Source organism: Dermacentor albipictus, chromosome 10 (assembly GCF_038994185.2).
Source record: "Dermacentor albipictus isolate Rhodes 1998 colony chromosome 10, USDA_Dalb.pri_finalv2, whole genome shotgun sequence".
Lineage (NCBI taxonomy): Eukaryota > Metazoa > Arthropoda > Arachnida > Ixodida > Ixodidae > Dermacentor > Dermacentor albipictus.
The window spans coordinates 50,350,717-50,367,523 of NC_091830.1; the positions used below are offsets into that span (position 1 = coordinate 50,350,717).

Genomic DNA, 16,807 nt, shown 5'->3' on the forward strand with positions numbered 1-16,807 from the left:
CAGCCAGTTATCGCTTGTGGAGCCTAAAGAATGCAGTAAAATACAAATCGGGTGCCTGCTGCAATGAGTAAAAACAAACACTTCCTTACAATAGGCACTTGCCCATCTTCACTTAAAAAAAAGAAAATTTAATTATAGGATTTTACGTGCCAAAACCACTTTCTGATTATGAGGCACGCCGTAGTGGAGGACTCCGGAAATTTCGACCTACTGGGGTTCTTTAACGTGCGCCTAAATCTAAGCACACGGGTGTTTTCGCCCCCATCGAAATGCGGCCGCCGTGGCCGGGATTCGATCCCACGACCTCGTGCTCAGTAGCCCAACACTATAGCTACCACTTTAACTTCTGTGAAGCTATTGCTTTCCCGCGTAGCACAGGCAACACTATGGCTATAATTTTATTTTTACTCATGGCTGTTTGAGAAAGCCATAGCCTATGACAAAACACAACCGAGCAGTCGCGCCAGTCAATGGCACGTTGAAATAGTATGTATGCAGAAATATCTGGTTGCTATAGGCTGTAGGCTATTTTACCCTGCAGGTACTGCTACTTACCAGTGAGGTCTTGCAGCAAAATGAGTATGGGACACAGTGGTACGGGACAAAGAAAACCGAAATCGGAGCTATTCACCGGGGCAGCTGGCAGCCTAACGGGCATAAACATCAATAATGACATTGTTTTTTGATTATTATGCTTTTATCGATGCTCCATGGACGAGACGGAACATGACAGAGGGGGCGAAGAAAAATATGACGGTGACGGTAAGTTAATATACGTTCTGTGACCTGCTTCACATGTCTGACAGCACGTTGCTTTCACAGGCATGCGTTCTAGGCGTGCTTAATTGATGTGTGAGCGCTGTGCACACACAGTGACAGCGAACAGGCACGCTGTCAGTGTTCTTGTCACCACGGTTTGATTTGCTTCTTAGCGGAGGATGATGTATTCGCCGAGTGATGAAAGCAGGCAGGGAAAATGAATAGCGAAAGCTGAAGCCGTTGCTGATTAGGAGCGCTTTGTCGGCTCCAGCGAAGACAGTTTCTGCAGTCACTTCCCGTGATGCATACACGTTCATGGTCGTGTGTTGTGCGTGTTTGGGAACGCGGTTGTGCTAAGCATTGTATCCAAACACTGCAGTATTCTTCATAGTTTACTGAGCAAACGTGAAGTTGTGTCGGTATTGTTTTTTTATGCTGAATTTTGCACCCAGCGAGCTGCTTGCCCTGGACACTGTGCGGTAGCAAATCGTCGCGCGAGTCGGGAAAAGTACAACCCGTTTCACATGGTGTAGCTCTGCACGTGCGATGTTGCATGGAGAATGAGGACGCATGTTTAAATGTGGGAAAGCTCTGGCGCCTTGGCTGGTGGTGACTAACGGCATGCGCGTTATCAGCGCGACATAGCATTCTCGAAAGGAAATACAAGCAAGGCAGATGACGATTATTGTTGTGGGACAAGATAAGCCCCGAAGGGTGTACACTTAAAAGAGTGTGGGGAGCGCCACAAATATGAGCTCCCACTTGTGTGATAGGCATCTTCAAAGGCCACTGACTGTGCCCGAAGCTTGTGCAGCTGCATGATAATGTGTGGAGCTTAGGTGAAAAAATGCATGTGCTAGACATGCAGCTTATCGCAAGAGAGAGAGAGAGATACAAACAAAACGAAGGTGAACCATTCAAACCCCCGCCGTGGTTGCTTAATGGTTATGGTATTGGGCTGCTAAGCAAAAGGTCGCAGGGTCGAATCCCGGCCACGGCGGCTGCATTTGATGGGGGCGAAAACACCCTTGTACTTCAATTTATGTGCACGTTAAAGAACCACAGGTGGTCCAAATTACCAGAGTCCCCCACTACGGCGTGCCTCATTATCAGATTGTGGTTCTGGCATGTAAAAACCTCATAATTATTTTTTTAGCCATTCATTGCTAGCACTTGTCAGAAGGAGATAAAACAGGAGACACGATTTGTGTCGTTCTAAGCTTTTGAAAACAACGTGGTCATTTCCTGCGTGCTGCAGGGTATAAGAGAGTTCTAACATCACATGGTTGGGAGAAGTCTGTTCAAATTCATGGAATAAAGCGCAGGTAGTTTCCAAAGAATGTAATGTCAATCGATAACTGGAAAATCGTCAAGCATCTTGACGGGAAGATAGAAAAGTCTGAGATAACAAAACAAGGGAGGCTTGTGATATACCCAGGAGGTTACTGTAAAACGAAGAAGGCGGGTAACAGGCGTAGTGTGCAAGTCGCATTTGCTGTCCTCGAGAAACTGAATGCATGTTAAACATAAGGAAGTACGCATGCATGCAAACGCAGAGCCAGAAGAGGCCTTGCAGCATGTGTGCAATTTTGTTGACCACTACAAGGAAATTGGGCACAGCATCTCACTGTGCCACAGTAGATACTATGTCAGACAGATAGAGAGGTGTACAAATACAAGAATGAGAATTGCATTGCAGTAACTGGAAAAGGCTGCAACCGAGGAAATATAGCCATATGTGTATTTGCCGGTGTTCCTGCACCTTGAAGTTTGGGGAATGCACCCTTGTAGAACATGGAAATTGGTTTTTGTTTAGGCTTTCATATTGGCCCTTGCACGCGAGGTTGAGTGTGCAAGTGTACCTTCTCTTGTAGTACCAGCAAAAAAAAAATGATCTTATGTTTTGTGTTTAAAATTTATTTTAAATTTATTTAAGATAAGGTAATCTATTTGTCTTAAATTTATTTTATGTTTTAAATATTATCTTATTTATCTTATGTTCGTTCCTGAATTTATAGATGGTGGTGAAAATGGGATGTGACAATGTAATATGTATGTTGGACTTTTGGTGATGGACTCAACTTTCGTGCATGTTCCTTTGAACTCTCATTGCTAGCTTGCCCTCTCTTTACCACCTCTGTGTATAAATGCACCACCGTTTATTTAGGAAATAAAAAAAAAAAATCATTTGTTCATGCTTTGTGTGCATCACTCTAGACTTCCTCCATTGCGTTTTGTGTCTTAAACCTGTAATACCCAAGGTATCATTTACACCATACTGAGCTTCATACCTCAAAATAAGCATGCGAAATGTGATGCATCGCTTATAGTAAGTAGTGTGTTATGATACACTGAAATGGAGTTCTCGGTTGTGGATAGCTCAGCAAACCAACGACTAATTAATTACTATTATAACTGAGTTCTCACTCAAATAACATTTCAACATTTTTATTGTTGCTTTTGTATAAATCAGATGAGCATCTGCAATGAGCAGATGCTCGTACATACCTGCCCACCAGTATTTTTGTAGGCCACGTACGCACTCCTGCTTGTGCATGCGCACTAATCTGCAGTCACTCGTGTTCCTACCCATACTCACCAATGCTCACTTGCATTCATAGTAACTTCCATTCACACTTTCCTATACCCACCTATGCTTGTGCTTGTGTCCACTCACTGACACCCACTCAATGACGTACTCACGTCCATTCACACTTGCGAACAGTTACGTTAGTATTCACGTCCACTCATATTAAAGCTTGCGTTTGTGCTAACGTTAACCGGCACTCCTGTTCATACTCTGTCTGCTCAAACTCATCGGCAGTCACTCCCATTTATATGCACTCCCACTCGCCTCCTTCATCGCTCACTATCACTCTATCTCTCGTCCTTGTGATGAATGCAGAGTGAATGTGAGCCAGCGAACTCATGACTATGCCAAGCTATGTGTTTTTGTACGAATGTACTAGTTATGGCCAGAAATGAAGGTGAACAAGTCGTCCTAATTTTTCTTGACGAAGAGCTGTGTTTAGGCATTACAGGGTTAAAACAGTGCACCAGAACTTCAACAGCATGTCAGCAGTGACTTAAGTATGTGCAGGCACCGAAAGATGGGCTGCTAATGTTATGCCATTATTATTATTATTCGGTTTGAATGCATATACACACTTGAAAGAAAGGAAAGCAAGGAGCAGGCTGGCAACTGCCACCGGAAAGGGCACAACGTATATGCCTACTCTTGAGGGAGGAGGAGACAAGACAGGAGGGGAAGAAGGAAAGAGAACAGAAAAAAAGCAAAATGAAACATATGTGACCAAAGTACAAACAATAACAAAAAGGCAGAGTACGGCTGGTAACTGGCAAGCCATACTAATAAAACAATGTTAGCAACGGAGGAAATAATGTCCAAGGTCTCGTCACTCAAAAATTAAGAAAGATTAGGTTCCACCGGAAAGCCAAGTTGGTTTCTTCTAGACTAGTGAAGATGGGAGCCATGTTGAACTTGTTCCTGTTGAGACACACTACCCCCTTGGTGCATGCGTTCGAGTGTTGTACGTACACCACAGGCCAAGGAGATGGTAGTCCCTCACCAGTGACATGCACTGTGCAATGGAGATGGAAATTGCAGTGGAGAATTAAGGATTCCGGAGTAGAGCAGTGAAAGAACGTACAGTAGCAGTGTTCATCACTTGCCACGGTGTCTCGCTTGCCATGGCATTCTGTTGCTGAGCCCAAGGCCGTGGATTTGATCCCCGGCAGCGGTGGACGCATTTCAATAGAGGTGGAATGCGAAAATGAGTTTGCTGTGCTTTGTGTGCCCGTTAAAGTGGGTCAGTCACTTTTAATGAAGAGCCTCTCAGTACGTTGTTTCTCGTATCCTGCTGTGCAGCTCCGCGATGTTAAACATACCAATTCAGTTTAACGCTATCGAAAGGCTTATAAGAGCGATACTACTGTGCAAGGTATATTGTATCAGCACCAGGGACATGCAGCCCTACATTCGCCAGTTGCAAGAGCACAATGAGAGGGAGAGCAATGAATGCTGTAAAAGAGGTGTCTGGGCAAGTACGTAGTGCATTCATTTCTTGTTCTGCAGAGGTCATTATAAAGTTTTTCTATTTAGATTTGAAATGTTTCTTGGAAGTGGTTTGAGTTGAAGTTGACAATGAAAAAGAATAGGATTTAAATTTCCCACAGGAAAGTGAGTATGTGACAGTAAGTTTGGAGGATATCTCATGTGATACAGATGCATGATTGTTATCAATCCATCAACAATCGAAACTTTATTGGACATCGTAATTGCAGGTGCCTTCTACTGTGGATGTGCCCTTCAAACAGCTGCTTCCAGTCAATGAAAATGAGCACTAGAGTGAAAATTTTCCTGTATTTCCCTTATCAAGACGTGTCAAAGTTCAGTAGTTTCCTCATGGCAGACACATTGCTTTAACATTTTTTGAAGAAAATTGCGATGATAGATTAGTAAAAAAGCTGCTAATTCTTGCGAAGCTTTCTGTGCACAATGTGGGAACAGAACCATGGTAAATGATGCACCCCAGGATTTTGAGCATTTGTTTGCAACCCTTCATCTGCTGGCATACTGGGGTTTCAGTGCCGCCCCACTACGATGATGTCATAGTGGGGTGGCAAAGTTTTGATGACAGGCAATATAGCAATTATTACTGTGATGTTGGATGAAATGTTTTGGGGAGTTGGGGGAAAGGGGGCTGACACTCTGTCAGGCATTAATGCCCATTATGTCTGCCTCCTAGGCAACCGTTTTCTGATGCCTAAATGGAATACTTTGTCTTTGATATATTACCACACACTTTCATGGTATTGTAGTGTGTAGACATCAGTAGAATCAGAGTACCAGTGCCATTCCACATACAGAAACGTAGTCCCTGAACTAGGCTATCAAGTTTCCACAGAACTGTTACTGTATTAAAGAACAACACTGCAAAGAAAATTGAAGTTGTGACACTACGGACAAACCACAAAACGTGACGTGACGCCTTGGCAAAGAAAAAAAAATTGGCCAGCATCCGAAGAAAGGGTTACGTAAATCTATCTTGACATTCACCACGTCATGGCATGCACATAGCTGCTCCGTGGGAAGGCTCATGCCAGCCGTGGAAGCCAGAACGCTGCCTTGGCTCCAGCAAAGCTGATTGAGGGCAGTGTGATGGTGTGTCCACTTGGCTTTGTCTCTTTTAAAACCAAACGCACTTCACATCTCTGGAAGCCTTCTAATTCTCAATGTGCAGGCCTTCAATAAATGGACGGCACGAGAATGCCAGTTCCAGCGGTGATCATGCAAATGTGTCTAGTGCATCTGGGTGATTGCTATTGCAGTAAAAGAAGATGAACTCTGCTCGTGTGAGTTTCCTTGCCAGTAAACTAGCAATAGATGTTGTCAAATTTTCGGACGTTTTCGAAGATTGTGATTCAAAATGATGAACAGCAAAGAATACGCCCTTCGTATTGTCCACCTTTGAGGCCTGTACTATGCCCGTTCCTTCACAAACATTCAGGTTGTCTGTGCAGAATTACATGAAGCATCAATCCGAGGGTGGGAGTGCCTGAAAGTAACTAAAATGTTTGTTAATATTGCTAGTTACACTTTTCGGTTCCGTGACTTCAAACGGCAACCCTAAATCAGTTTAGAGTGACAAAGTAATGTTTAAAAACTGTTTCAATTCATTTTAAAGAAAAAAAGTATTAATTATTGCTGCAAAAAATGGCACCCAAACTTCTATTTTTTAAATTTTGGACAGGAACCACAGCACTGCTACAAGTGCGACATTATGTATTTCACTGTATACTCTTCTATTTGAGCAGGTTTGGTCAGGAAAGTATAAGCTTGCTAGGTTGAGTTCTTGGCCTCTTTAGCATGCAGCATTGTCGTTTTTACTGATTAACGATTAGCTTGACCCAAGTAAGCACTACCAAAGTCTGTGACACCACGGCGAGTTCATGGTGCTGCCACCACCCATCTTGAATTTTTACATCTTTCTTTTTTTGCTTAACAAGGCTGTTCTAATAGTAAGAGTTTGCTTTACTATTTGAGAAACATAATTTAAGGATACAGCCAAACTGAATATTCTTTACTCTTTATGCTCGTAAGATATGACCCAAGTAGATATGTTGAGACTTCTGTAAAAAAGAATGCAGAAATGATACTAGGAACAAGAGCAAAAAAAACAAAAAACAAAATTTTGTTTGCCTTCTGCTCATTGTACTGAATCACCACAATTTTACAAAATGTAGTGCACATTTATAAGACGTTAAAAATAATAAATGAACAATTAAACTTTGAGCTGGGGTGTATTGCTTAGCAGCATGGATGGCCTCATGCTTGCCATAGTTGCCATTGCGTTTAAGAAACCTTAAATTGTACATGCCAGTGAAAGAGATTCCAGTTATTTTCGCATACACCCTTGTACGAAAACCTGTGGTACATGCAGATAAGCTGCAACTTTTGCTCTTTTGCAGATGCTGACCAGAGTAATGACGACGACAGAACACGCATGTCAGAGCGCATGCACGTGGAGGCCAGCTCTGCGGTCGACAGCTTTAACACTGCTTCACCAACTGCATCCTCCTGTAAGTCCCTGCTAAATTCAAGCCACAGAAGTTGAGTGAAAACGCTGTACACCATCATGGGATGGTTGTGGTACTTCAACTAACGGAGAACTCTATGCTTTTTAACATGTTAACTTGTGCCTAGGAAAGGAAAGCGTAAACAGCTGCTGCCGAGTATGAGGCCGTACATTTGATTCCGAGCCTTTAACTGCTAGGTAAAGATTAACTGCCATGAATCAATATTGGTATGACGCAATTGGTGTGACATAGGGTGACACCAACTTTAGAATGGTGGCATTGGTGGCATGATACCTAAGTCGCATACATATCCCTACCAGAGGTTTTAGGCGCACATCTATCCGGATAGATGTGCGGGTACTTGCAAGTCCTGTAATGAATCCAGGAAGCTCACGCACATCATTTGGAAACGCATGAAACTACCATTTCTGCAGGTTAGTTTGAACACTGTGAAGCAGTGGGAGGCACCGATGTGCTGCTCTGGCTGACCCATCCGAAAGGTGGTGGTGGTGGTTGCCTGAGCTGCGGAGGCCACTGGCTATTCTGGGGCTTCCGGTCATCAAAGTCAGCAGTCACTTCTGCAATTCTTTTTGACCAGTAAAGCTTTTATCATCATCGTCATCATGGGAAGCAGAAGCAGAGCTTTCTCATATGGGTTAGCGTAAATGATTTATTGCGATTGGCTATAACAAGATCACTTACAGTGCGACAATGTTGTTCTAGCATAGAAGTTATTAGCAGCCTGCTAAATGATGAGTACATTAGTTAAGCTTTTAGTACCTAAACAGAATTCGATCACATCAAGGGAAACTAGGACAATTGGTTCACCATTTTTTCTGGCCATCGAGAGTACCTTTGCATACAAAACAATGAAATCTTATTGAAATGAAATGTTAAAACCTCTTAAGTATATAGTAATTAATTAGAAATTGGTTTTCTGAACTATCTACAAATGAAAGCTCGTTCCAGCTTATAAAAAACCCTAATAATGACTATGCATTAAGTTTCCATTCCTTAAATAAAGACTTTAAAGTATCAAACTCGGCACAGCCTATATATGATGTGTTAGGTAGTGCAGTGTGATAGGACCCCTCACCAGGCCACACAGCAAATTTTGGTTATGCATTGGCAGTTGTTACATACCTTCCAAGGAGTGTTATACCACTAGAATTTCTCAAGTTAGTTCCTTAATTGCAGAGATAAAAGTAGTTGAAATGCCACAAACCCGGGATTTCAGCGGGCAAGCATTGCTGCCAACTCTCTCCACTTGTCCCGTCTAGCCTCTGCAAGCGAAATTTCTGCCCTGCGTTCTTCCATACTGGAGCAGGAGGATCTTTTGACGAATGCGTCACGGACTGTGCCTTCTATTCTCTTTTTCTCACGCATTTTTGCTGAGTGGTGCACTTCCGGTGACTAGTCTAGCACGCGAGCTTGCACGCTGTGCACAAGAACACCTGATTAGCAGTATAAGTCAGTGCCACAATCACGAGCACTGAGGCAGAGAGCATGATTGCGATGCTGGAACTTGGTAGAAAATGACAGTTTCGTCCTCCGAGCGTGCGACTGCACGATGTGGGAACAAGCAGGTGGAACAGAAGCACATCTCTCTTGCTATGGTACAAAGACAAAAACACGCAGACATTCGATTTGTATGTTTCATTACTTCCCTAAACTTTAATTCGTCTATTGAAGCAACAGATTTAACAAATAACTGATGTTGCCTGGAATAATTCTTGAAGTCACGTGTCACTCTGGGTAATGTCACAACACTGCTAAAACGTAGGTGCACTTGTGTGATTTATGTTGACTCTCTGACTGGGAGAGTGGTGCCCGCAAGGAGTAGGGCAAATGGTGTATGATATTGAATTTACTAAGCACTTTCTGTGGCATGTAGAGGTGTAATACTTGCCAGACCAGATCTTACCAGTCTGGTCTCAGTATTACCAGTCTTATTACTAGTCTGGTAATACTTACCAGACTTGTGATCGTTAGTGCGCATTGTATGCACTGCGCTTGTCAGCTCAAAATGGCCAGACCTGGTGAGGGGCACTTTAAGGGTTCAGTCCCATAGTTGCGCCTTCAAAGTAGTCTTCAGTTTTGGTTTCTCAGCTCTCGTCACATACTATCAGCATTGCCCGGAGTTATCACTGTTGCCAGTTTTCATGAACACATATAGTCAAGTCACTTGGCAGATCGAGATATTATGTGTGAAGCATATCTTGCATTATTTGAAACAAACAAACTTTGTATGAGTAACTAACTGCTTTGGTGGTAAGCTTTCCAGTGGACTGCAAAAACTGATTTTCTTCAAAGCTGATTTTGGTTCATTTAATGAATGAAGTACCAAGTATAGACTTGTGCTCACTGCACTTCTAGAATGACTGCAATCGTAATGAAAATAAAGGAAATTAAGGTTTGTTAGGATCAAGACCTACATCCACTGGACAAAATCATGTGTTGAATATTGTATCCTCTTCATCATCACATTGAGAAGTTCAAATAGAGGTACTTTGTACTCGCTTTAAAACACTGGGATGTTTTGCGATCTTTATAGCCTCTTGAATTCCTTTCATGTATTGGGAACCACTGATATTGCACTTTTTATTGTACTTACCACTCCTATGATAGCTCTTTAGGGCTGCAATACATTGAAATAAATAAATATATACAGTCATATCCTGTTATAATGAAATGGGATATAAAAGAGTAATAGATATAATGGAGTCAGTGAAATTCCTCTCAAAATACTCATGGAGGTTCATATTGCAGTGCATGCAATAATGGATATGACAACGTTATTCTGGCTCTCCTTTCAACTTCGTTATAACAGAGTTTTTCAGTAATATCGTATTTACTCTAATCTTACGCACACTTTTTTCCCGATAAAATGGGCCCAAAAATTGCTTGTGCATTAGAGTCGAGTACAACCCTAAATCTGCATTACCATTTTGCCATCGGCATTTCAAAGTGGCCGCCTTGTACGCGCTTTGAGCCTATCTGCCGTAGCTTTCTCTGTGTGCTGTATACGTGTGCTTAGGCAATGCTTCATTTGGCTTAGGTTAGTGCACTCTCCGTCTTCCCATTTTCTGCGTTTGCTCTTATCAGCATGGAAGTGCCAACTGTAAAGACATGCCGAGTTCATCACGATGCTGCAATTAAAAGGAAAGCTATCACGTATGGGCAGACGGATGGAAATCGAGCCCCATCATGGGCGTTCGGAGTTTCTGAAACTTGCGTGCGAGACTGGCGCAAACAGGAGAGGCGTTTTACACCGGCGGCTGCTACTTATGACACGGCTGCGCTGCCCCCATCTTGAAAGCGATCCGCGGCGGAGACAAGAGTCTATGCATCTAGGCGCATCGCACTGTGTTCTTGTCGCTTAACTTGCATCAAACTGACAGGCTGCACGAAGTTCAATTCCCTCGCTCCTGCTACCGCACTTCCTCACTCCAGCGTTTAAAGTGTTTCGCAGTCATGAAGTGAGACGTGTTCATGCTTGTGTGCGCGTGACACCATGCTTGTTAATTTAGTTAGAAAGCGAATGTTGAAAAGTTTATACGGCCGATAAAACTACTATTCTTACTTTTCATATAGCCGTCTACTAATTTGCTATCGTAATCGATGCTTCGCCTTTCGCGTGAAACTGCGACTGTTTTGTTTATGACAACTTCAGTGCATTGGGAGTAAATCTTTGTTTTTTCCAAATGAGAAAAAGTTGTATTTCTGTATGAAAGAATGAGGTGCACGGTACTGTAAAGGACTTTTCTTTCTTTAGGTCATGGCAAACGGGTGTGCGTTACAGTCTGGGGTGGTCCCTTTTTGTTTCTTTTTTGACACGAAAAACGGGTGCCCATTACAATCGAGAGCGTCTTAGAATCTAGTAAATATGGTACATTGTAGGTATATGTACATAAGTACAATGTTATGACTTTTGAGTGTACTCTGCTCCCTCACACAAAGCCTCTAAGGGCCTGTAAAGCAGCTTTAAATAAATAAATAAGCATGCCATGGCAGTACCAAAGTGGGACCATTGAATGCTTGAACGAAGATAACCCGTTTATTGGTTCATAACCCCCTTTTGCTGTGTGTAATGTGAAATATGTGCTAAGAGTGTGAGAGTTGATGTCGTAATAGAATAAAAAGCCAGCCTCATGTGAAAGAAAACGATTCCATTGCATATGCTATGCAGCTTGCAAATGTGTGCTCTCCTGTAGGTCCTGTCCCAATTAACGGGGACATTGGGCTCTTCTCACCAAAGCGGGAGCCTGAGGAAATCATCTGTGCGGTTGACTGCTCGGATGGCTTTTTTCCAACCCATATTGGTGAGTACTTTAGTTATTGATACATTTACATCACTATTTCCAGGGTTTGGGACATTGTGCGAGGTGTGTGTGTGTGGGGGGGGGGGTTACAGAAGAATGGTACATAGCAAAGTGCTTAATGTAGAGAGAGGTACACAAATTTAGTTATTGCCCACTTGAAGGGGCCCTCTAGCACGTTTCAAGCCACCGTCTTTCTGTTGCAGGTTGCATAGATTGATGGTATTTTGAAATTTATCAGCTGAATAACTTGTACTGCGTATCCCTATTGCTGCCATTCTTGTTGCATTCATCTCTCAAACCATGAATCTTTGCAGCTCGCTACCAAAACACAGTAGCTTCAAAAGTGTTTGAGGGCCCCTATTATTAAAGGGACCAACAACCGACTTCTGTGGTATCCATTTTTCTTTAGTGCAATGGAAAGCTTACCAGTCATAGTGTCCAATCTTGCAGTGGTATTGCGTAAAACATGGGAATATTCTTCATCAGAATTTTTTCAATCTGCAGTTGTGATTGTGATCATGTATTCGTCTGCTGGAAACAGTAACAGGTGAGCGCAACAGTGATTGTGTGCCGGCATTGGTGGGAAGAAGCAGGATACACCAGCAGTGCTATTAATGTAGTGCTGGCACCCATTTACGGTACAACTAGTTGACGGCATTTTGTATCTCATAATAAGATCATGCAACTTGGTGTACTAATTCGCAAACTCGAGTGTGTACAGAAGCACTCAAGTGTGCCGCCCTGCAGTGAGGGACACCTCGACTCAATGCTGCTACTCGTTTCGTTCAATGCCACAGATGCAGCACCGCTCGTTAGCGTGGCCTCTTCTTTTTTTAAGGTTTTAATACGCATAGAACGAAGTGTTAATGTCTACGTAATATAAAGACCGCATTATGGTCCACTTAATAACAGGCAAATTACGTACAATAACCTGATTAAGGGGTAACCGTTAACCGTGATTAACCATTAAGGGATTAGAAAAGAGCAGATGGGGTGAGGTAACAAACGCAAATTAATGACATCTTAGTTGAAATCAAGAAAAAGAAATGGGCATGGGCAGGACAAGTAATGAGGAGGGAAGATAACCGATGGTCATTAAGGGTTAGGGACTGGATTCCAAGGGAAGGGAAGCGTAGCAGGGGGCAACAGAAAGTTAGGTGGGCAGATGAGATTAGGAAGTTTGCAGGGATAACATGGCCACAATTAGTACATGACCGGGGTAGTTGGAGAAGTATGGGAGAGGCCTTTGCCCTGCAGTGGGCCTAACCAGGCTGGTGATGATGATAATGATGACATTCTGCACCAGTGCATCTATGTGGAAGGAAAATGTAATGTGATATTGCCGGGGAAATTTTGTGGTTAAGAACAGTTAAAAATATTGCTCTGTGTCTACTAGAGTGTTGTAAGAAAGCATGTATTCAGTGTCTGCAAGACAGTAAATGAATAGATTCTTGCATGCAACAGATCACCACAAATGTAATGTACAGTCGACCAAAAAAGTTTACGGACCACGGGGTCTCAGAAAATGCTAAATATACGAGCTGCCTTTAAAAGTAGCCAGTAAAACCGTACATCACAATATTGTTCGCATATACCAGTAAAGGCTGGCAATGGGAATACCAGGCTGCATTTGGAGGCTGCGGAGATATTCCGCTTTTTGTCAAGTCTCTTGGTCCGTAAACTTGGTCCGACAGTCCTGTTTGTGTGTATGTTTGTTCCTTTTGCGGTCGCCTGCTTTGCACAAGAATTTACTTGTTTACTGTTACGTGCCAACTAGCCCAGCAGCATGCTTTTTTAAGTGTCTGCAAGTTTGTTTGCATTTGTTGGTGCAGACCCAAGTGAAGGTGATGTTGGGCCCTACTCTCCCAAATGTGAGATGGATGCGCTGGGCTGTGGAGCCGACGGCTCCTACGTCTCTTCACTGGTTGGCCCTTCTCGTAAGTACTTGCTTGATCCAAGCCACAGAAGTGTTGTAGCAAAGCATAAGATGTGTCCTCTTGGCTTGTTAGTCAAATTGACGGCAGCAGAAAATGTATTCAGAGTGCGGCTGCTTCTCGTGATGAGACCTGTGGGAAGATGCGACTGTTCTTAAATACCATATTTACTCATGCAAGGCCTGCTTTGTGTAAGTAATGTAAGGCCTGCCCCACCTTCAAGTCTGAAAATCTGGAAACAAAGTTGGAAGGTAATTCAACGTCTAGAGGAAGTTGTTGAAAGACAATGTCTTCATGAGTGAGTGGGGGTGAGAACGAGGTATCTGAACCATGTAATTTATTGTGAGACCTGCGATGGAGCAACAACGTTTGCTGAGCATCAACTAGAAGTTGAATCACCTTTTTGCGTCAGTTATCATCACCATTGGCATCATCATCATCATCATAGTCATCAGATTCATCACATACCCAACAGCCCCAGTGATATATATTTAGATGTCATGGCACTATCTTCAGGATCGACCCATCAAAGAGAGGCTAGAAACAGGTTAGAGACAGACGTGCCCGATAGGAAAAAGTGGTGGTAACTTGCAAGTAAGACGATGTCTTCAAAAAGTTTCATGAAGTAAAGCGACGAATGGGGCTAGTTGGTGCACGTTCATGGTTGTGTTGTGCCGAGTTTTTTTTTTTTTTTACCCGCGATAGTTGCTCAGTGGCTATGGTGTTGGGCTGCTGAGCACGAGGATGCGGGATCGAATCCCGGCCACGGCAGCAGCATTTCATGGGGGTGAAATGCGAGAACACCCATGTACTTAGATTTAGGTGCACGTTAAAGATCCCCGGGTGGTCGAAATTTCCGGAGTCCTCCACTACAGCGCGCCTCATAATCAGAAAGTGGTTTTGGCACGTAAAACTCCATAATTTTTTTTTGTGGCGAGTTTTAACAGTAATCGTATGATTGACTATGACAAGGAAGGACAAAGTGGAAACTACCAACTATTTAATCCTGTCAGTGAACATGTTGATTTGCATGGTGATAGGAAGGAAATGTAAGAAGTGGCAAGGTCATGACATATGAAGACGCGGTAAGACAAAAACAACAAATTTACCTCCACTCGTCAACCAAATATTCTGAGAGGGCCCTAATGGCTCACTTCATTGATATGTCCGGTCAGTGACTCAGTAACACTTTTTACCTGAACAACCTGTCGCTAATTAGTGCTAACGATGAGATCAATGCCTGCCGTTCAGAGTGATAGTGCGGACAAGCAAGAGGTACATGTTCTCCAGTGTATCAGGTAATTTGCAGGCATCACAGCCTGGTGAGTCTGCTCGTCGGATGTAGTACAAATATTGTTGCGTTGGCACAACACGTAGTCCACCTGTCGATGCAGTGTGTTGAAAGCTGTACTAACGATGCTGCTACTTCCAAAATCATGGTAAGATGGTCTGTATATACAAATGTGGTAGCATAGCTGAGGCACAAGTGAAAGAAATGCTGGGAGAAGCTCCAGAAAAGATGGCCAACCTGAACTACTGTCGCAATTAATAAACAGCACCGCTTCTAGACTCAGTGCATGCTACAGGGAAAGCTTTGCTTGAATATGTTGAGTGCTGCTCGCAGGAAAGCCTAACTGTTGAGCATGAGAGCGGTAATTTGCCCAAAAATGGTGTTGACTAACAATGACTTCACGACAACAAAAAACTCGTAGGTGTGGCAAAATGTCATTGAACATATTACATTGCAGACTTGTTGCATGTGGTGGATTGATAACGCAGCTTCTTTTATTGTCGTACCAGTTGTGTTACTGTTGCTTCTTGCAGGTAACGCCACGATGACTGGACCGAATTTGTCCGGTTTCGTGAACTGTTGGTGGGACCCATCTGGGGCTAACAGTGCGTTGCATTTTTGCTTGTTTCACTTGACCTCATTTGCTGTTTACATGTGCATTGCATTTTTGCTTATTTCACTTAGCCTTATTTGCTGTTTACCTTTGTAATGAAGCCAGTACAGGCCTCAAAACTGTTAATAGCTACTACAAAAAAGTGTGTTTTTCTTAACAGTTGCTACATCTGGATGCCGCGCTTATGAACTCCTTTAAGTCCAGACAATTCATTCCTTGAAACAAGACAATAATAGTGCATAGAAGAAACTAGCAGTAGTGCAGATGGACTTTATTAACAAGTCTGAGGTTTCAATATGTGCTAACCTCATTTTGAATCTAAAACCTGTGCAACATAGAAACTGAAGGAAATTGGAGAAGTGTAAGTGGAATGCCTCCCAACTCAGACTTGCTCAAAAGTGAAGTTGTAAAGCTATCCCTAGTTTTGTATATGGCACAGAATGAAAAATGCACTGGGCATTACATGTTGTTTCAAGGGATAGCTCTTCTAATGTTCATAGTAGATGTTGGGGGCTTATTTCTTAATTTGAAACAATAGCAGTAACTTTTGGGATGGCAGTGTGGAATGTCTTGGCAGATGCACGTTTGCAGAGTGACAGCAAGGGCCAACAACATACGACTCTGAATAATCATCTGTACCCATAAAATAGAATGCACACATCGAACATTAACATTAATCTCTCTTCCAAGCCTTTGAACAGTTATTATGTCTCTCACTATAAATAGTTTTTATTGTGAGAGACATAATAACTGTCTTGTTACTTTTTTGTCTCTGCAATTATGCATATTGTAAATCGAAATGTGTTGCAGTTAAAATTAGTGATATGTTTTGTGTTAGTTATTGTTATGCTGCAACATATTGATGACATTGTTAGAATTCTAGTTTTAGTGTCATTAGAAAACGTCATTTGTAAATCATGTACATGCTATTCTGCAACTGTGTTTGCTTGATTTACCTAGGGGAGGCTTGGCCATTTGTCAGGTGTTGCAAAACACCTTTAGTTCAATCCTCATCCATTTGCAATATGTTCTGTGAAGTAAAGTCGACATTGTTATTATTAAGGATGACCTTAAGTTTTCACATTGACAGTTTTAAAAGCCTTTGTCGTTTTTCTCTACTCAAGCATAGAAGAGGCTAACTGTTTAATTTTGGCGTGATACTCAAGGGTAGCCCTAAATCAGCTTACTCTTGTGGAGCATCTATGCAGTATTTCTTCGAGCAGTCGAGCAGGCTTAGTCTCTTCATAAAGGTTTCCTGCTGGTTTATATGATTTCCATATTGCTGCTG

General features: G+C 42.6%; 1 protein-coding gene across 1 annotated transcript in view; it reads left to right on the plus strand.

The window, feature by feature from the left end:
• Nucleotides 1–606: 606 nt before the first annotated feature.
• The window catches only part of LOC139051067 (uncharacterized), a 34,409-nt gene continuing 18,208 nt past the window's right edge, over nucleotides 607–16,807 (plus strand). The window contains exons 1-5 of the mRNA XM_070528129.1: nucleotides 607–762; nucleotides 7,252–7,362; nucleotides 11,574–11,681; nucleotides 13,514–13,618; nucleotides 15,440–15,511. Of these exons, the coding sequence (XP_070384230.1) occupies nucleotides 711–762; nucleotides 7,252–7,362; nucleotides 11,574–11,681; nucleotides 13,514–13,618; nucleotides 15,440–15,511 (448 nt within the window). The 5' untranslated portion in view covers nucleotides 607–710. The remainder of the gene's footprint in view (nucleotides 763–7,251; nucleotides 7,363–11,573; nucleotides 11,682–13,513; nucleotides 13,619–15,439; nucleotides 15,512–16,807) is intronic.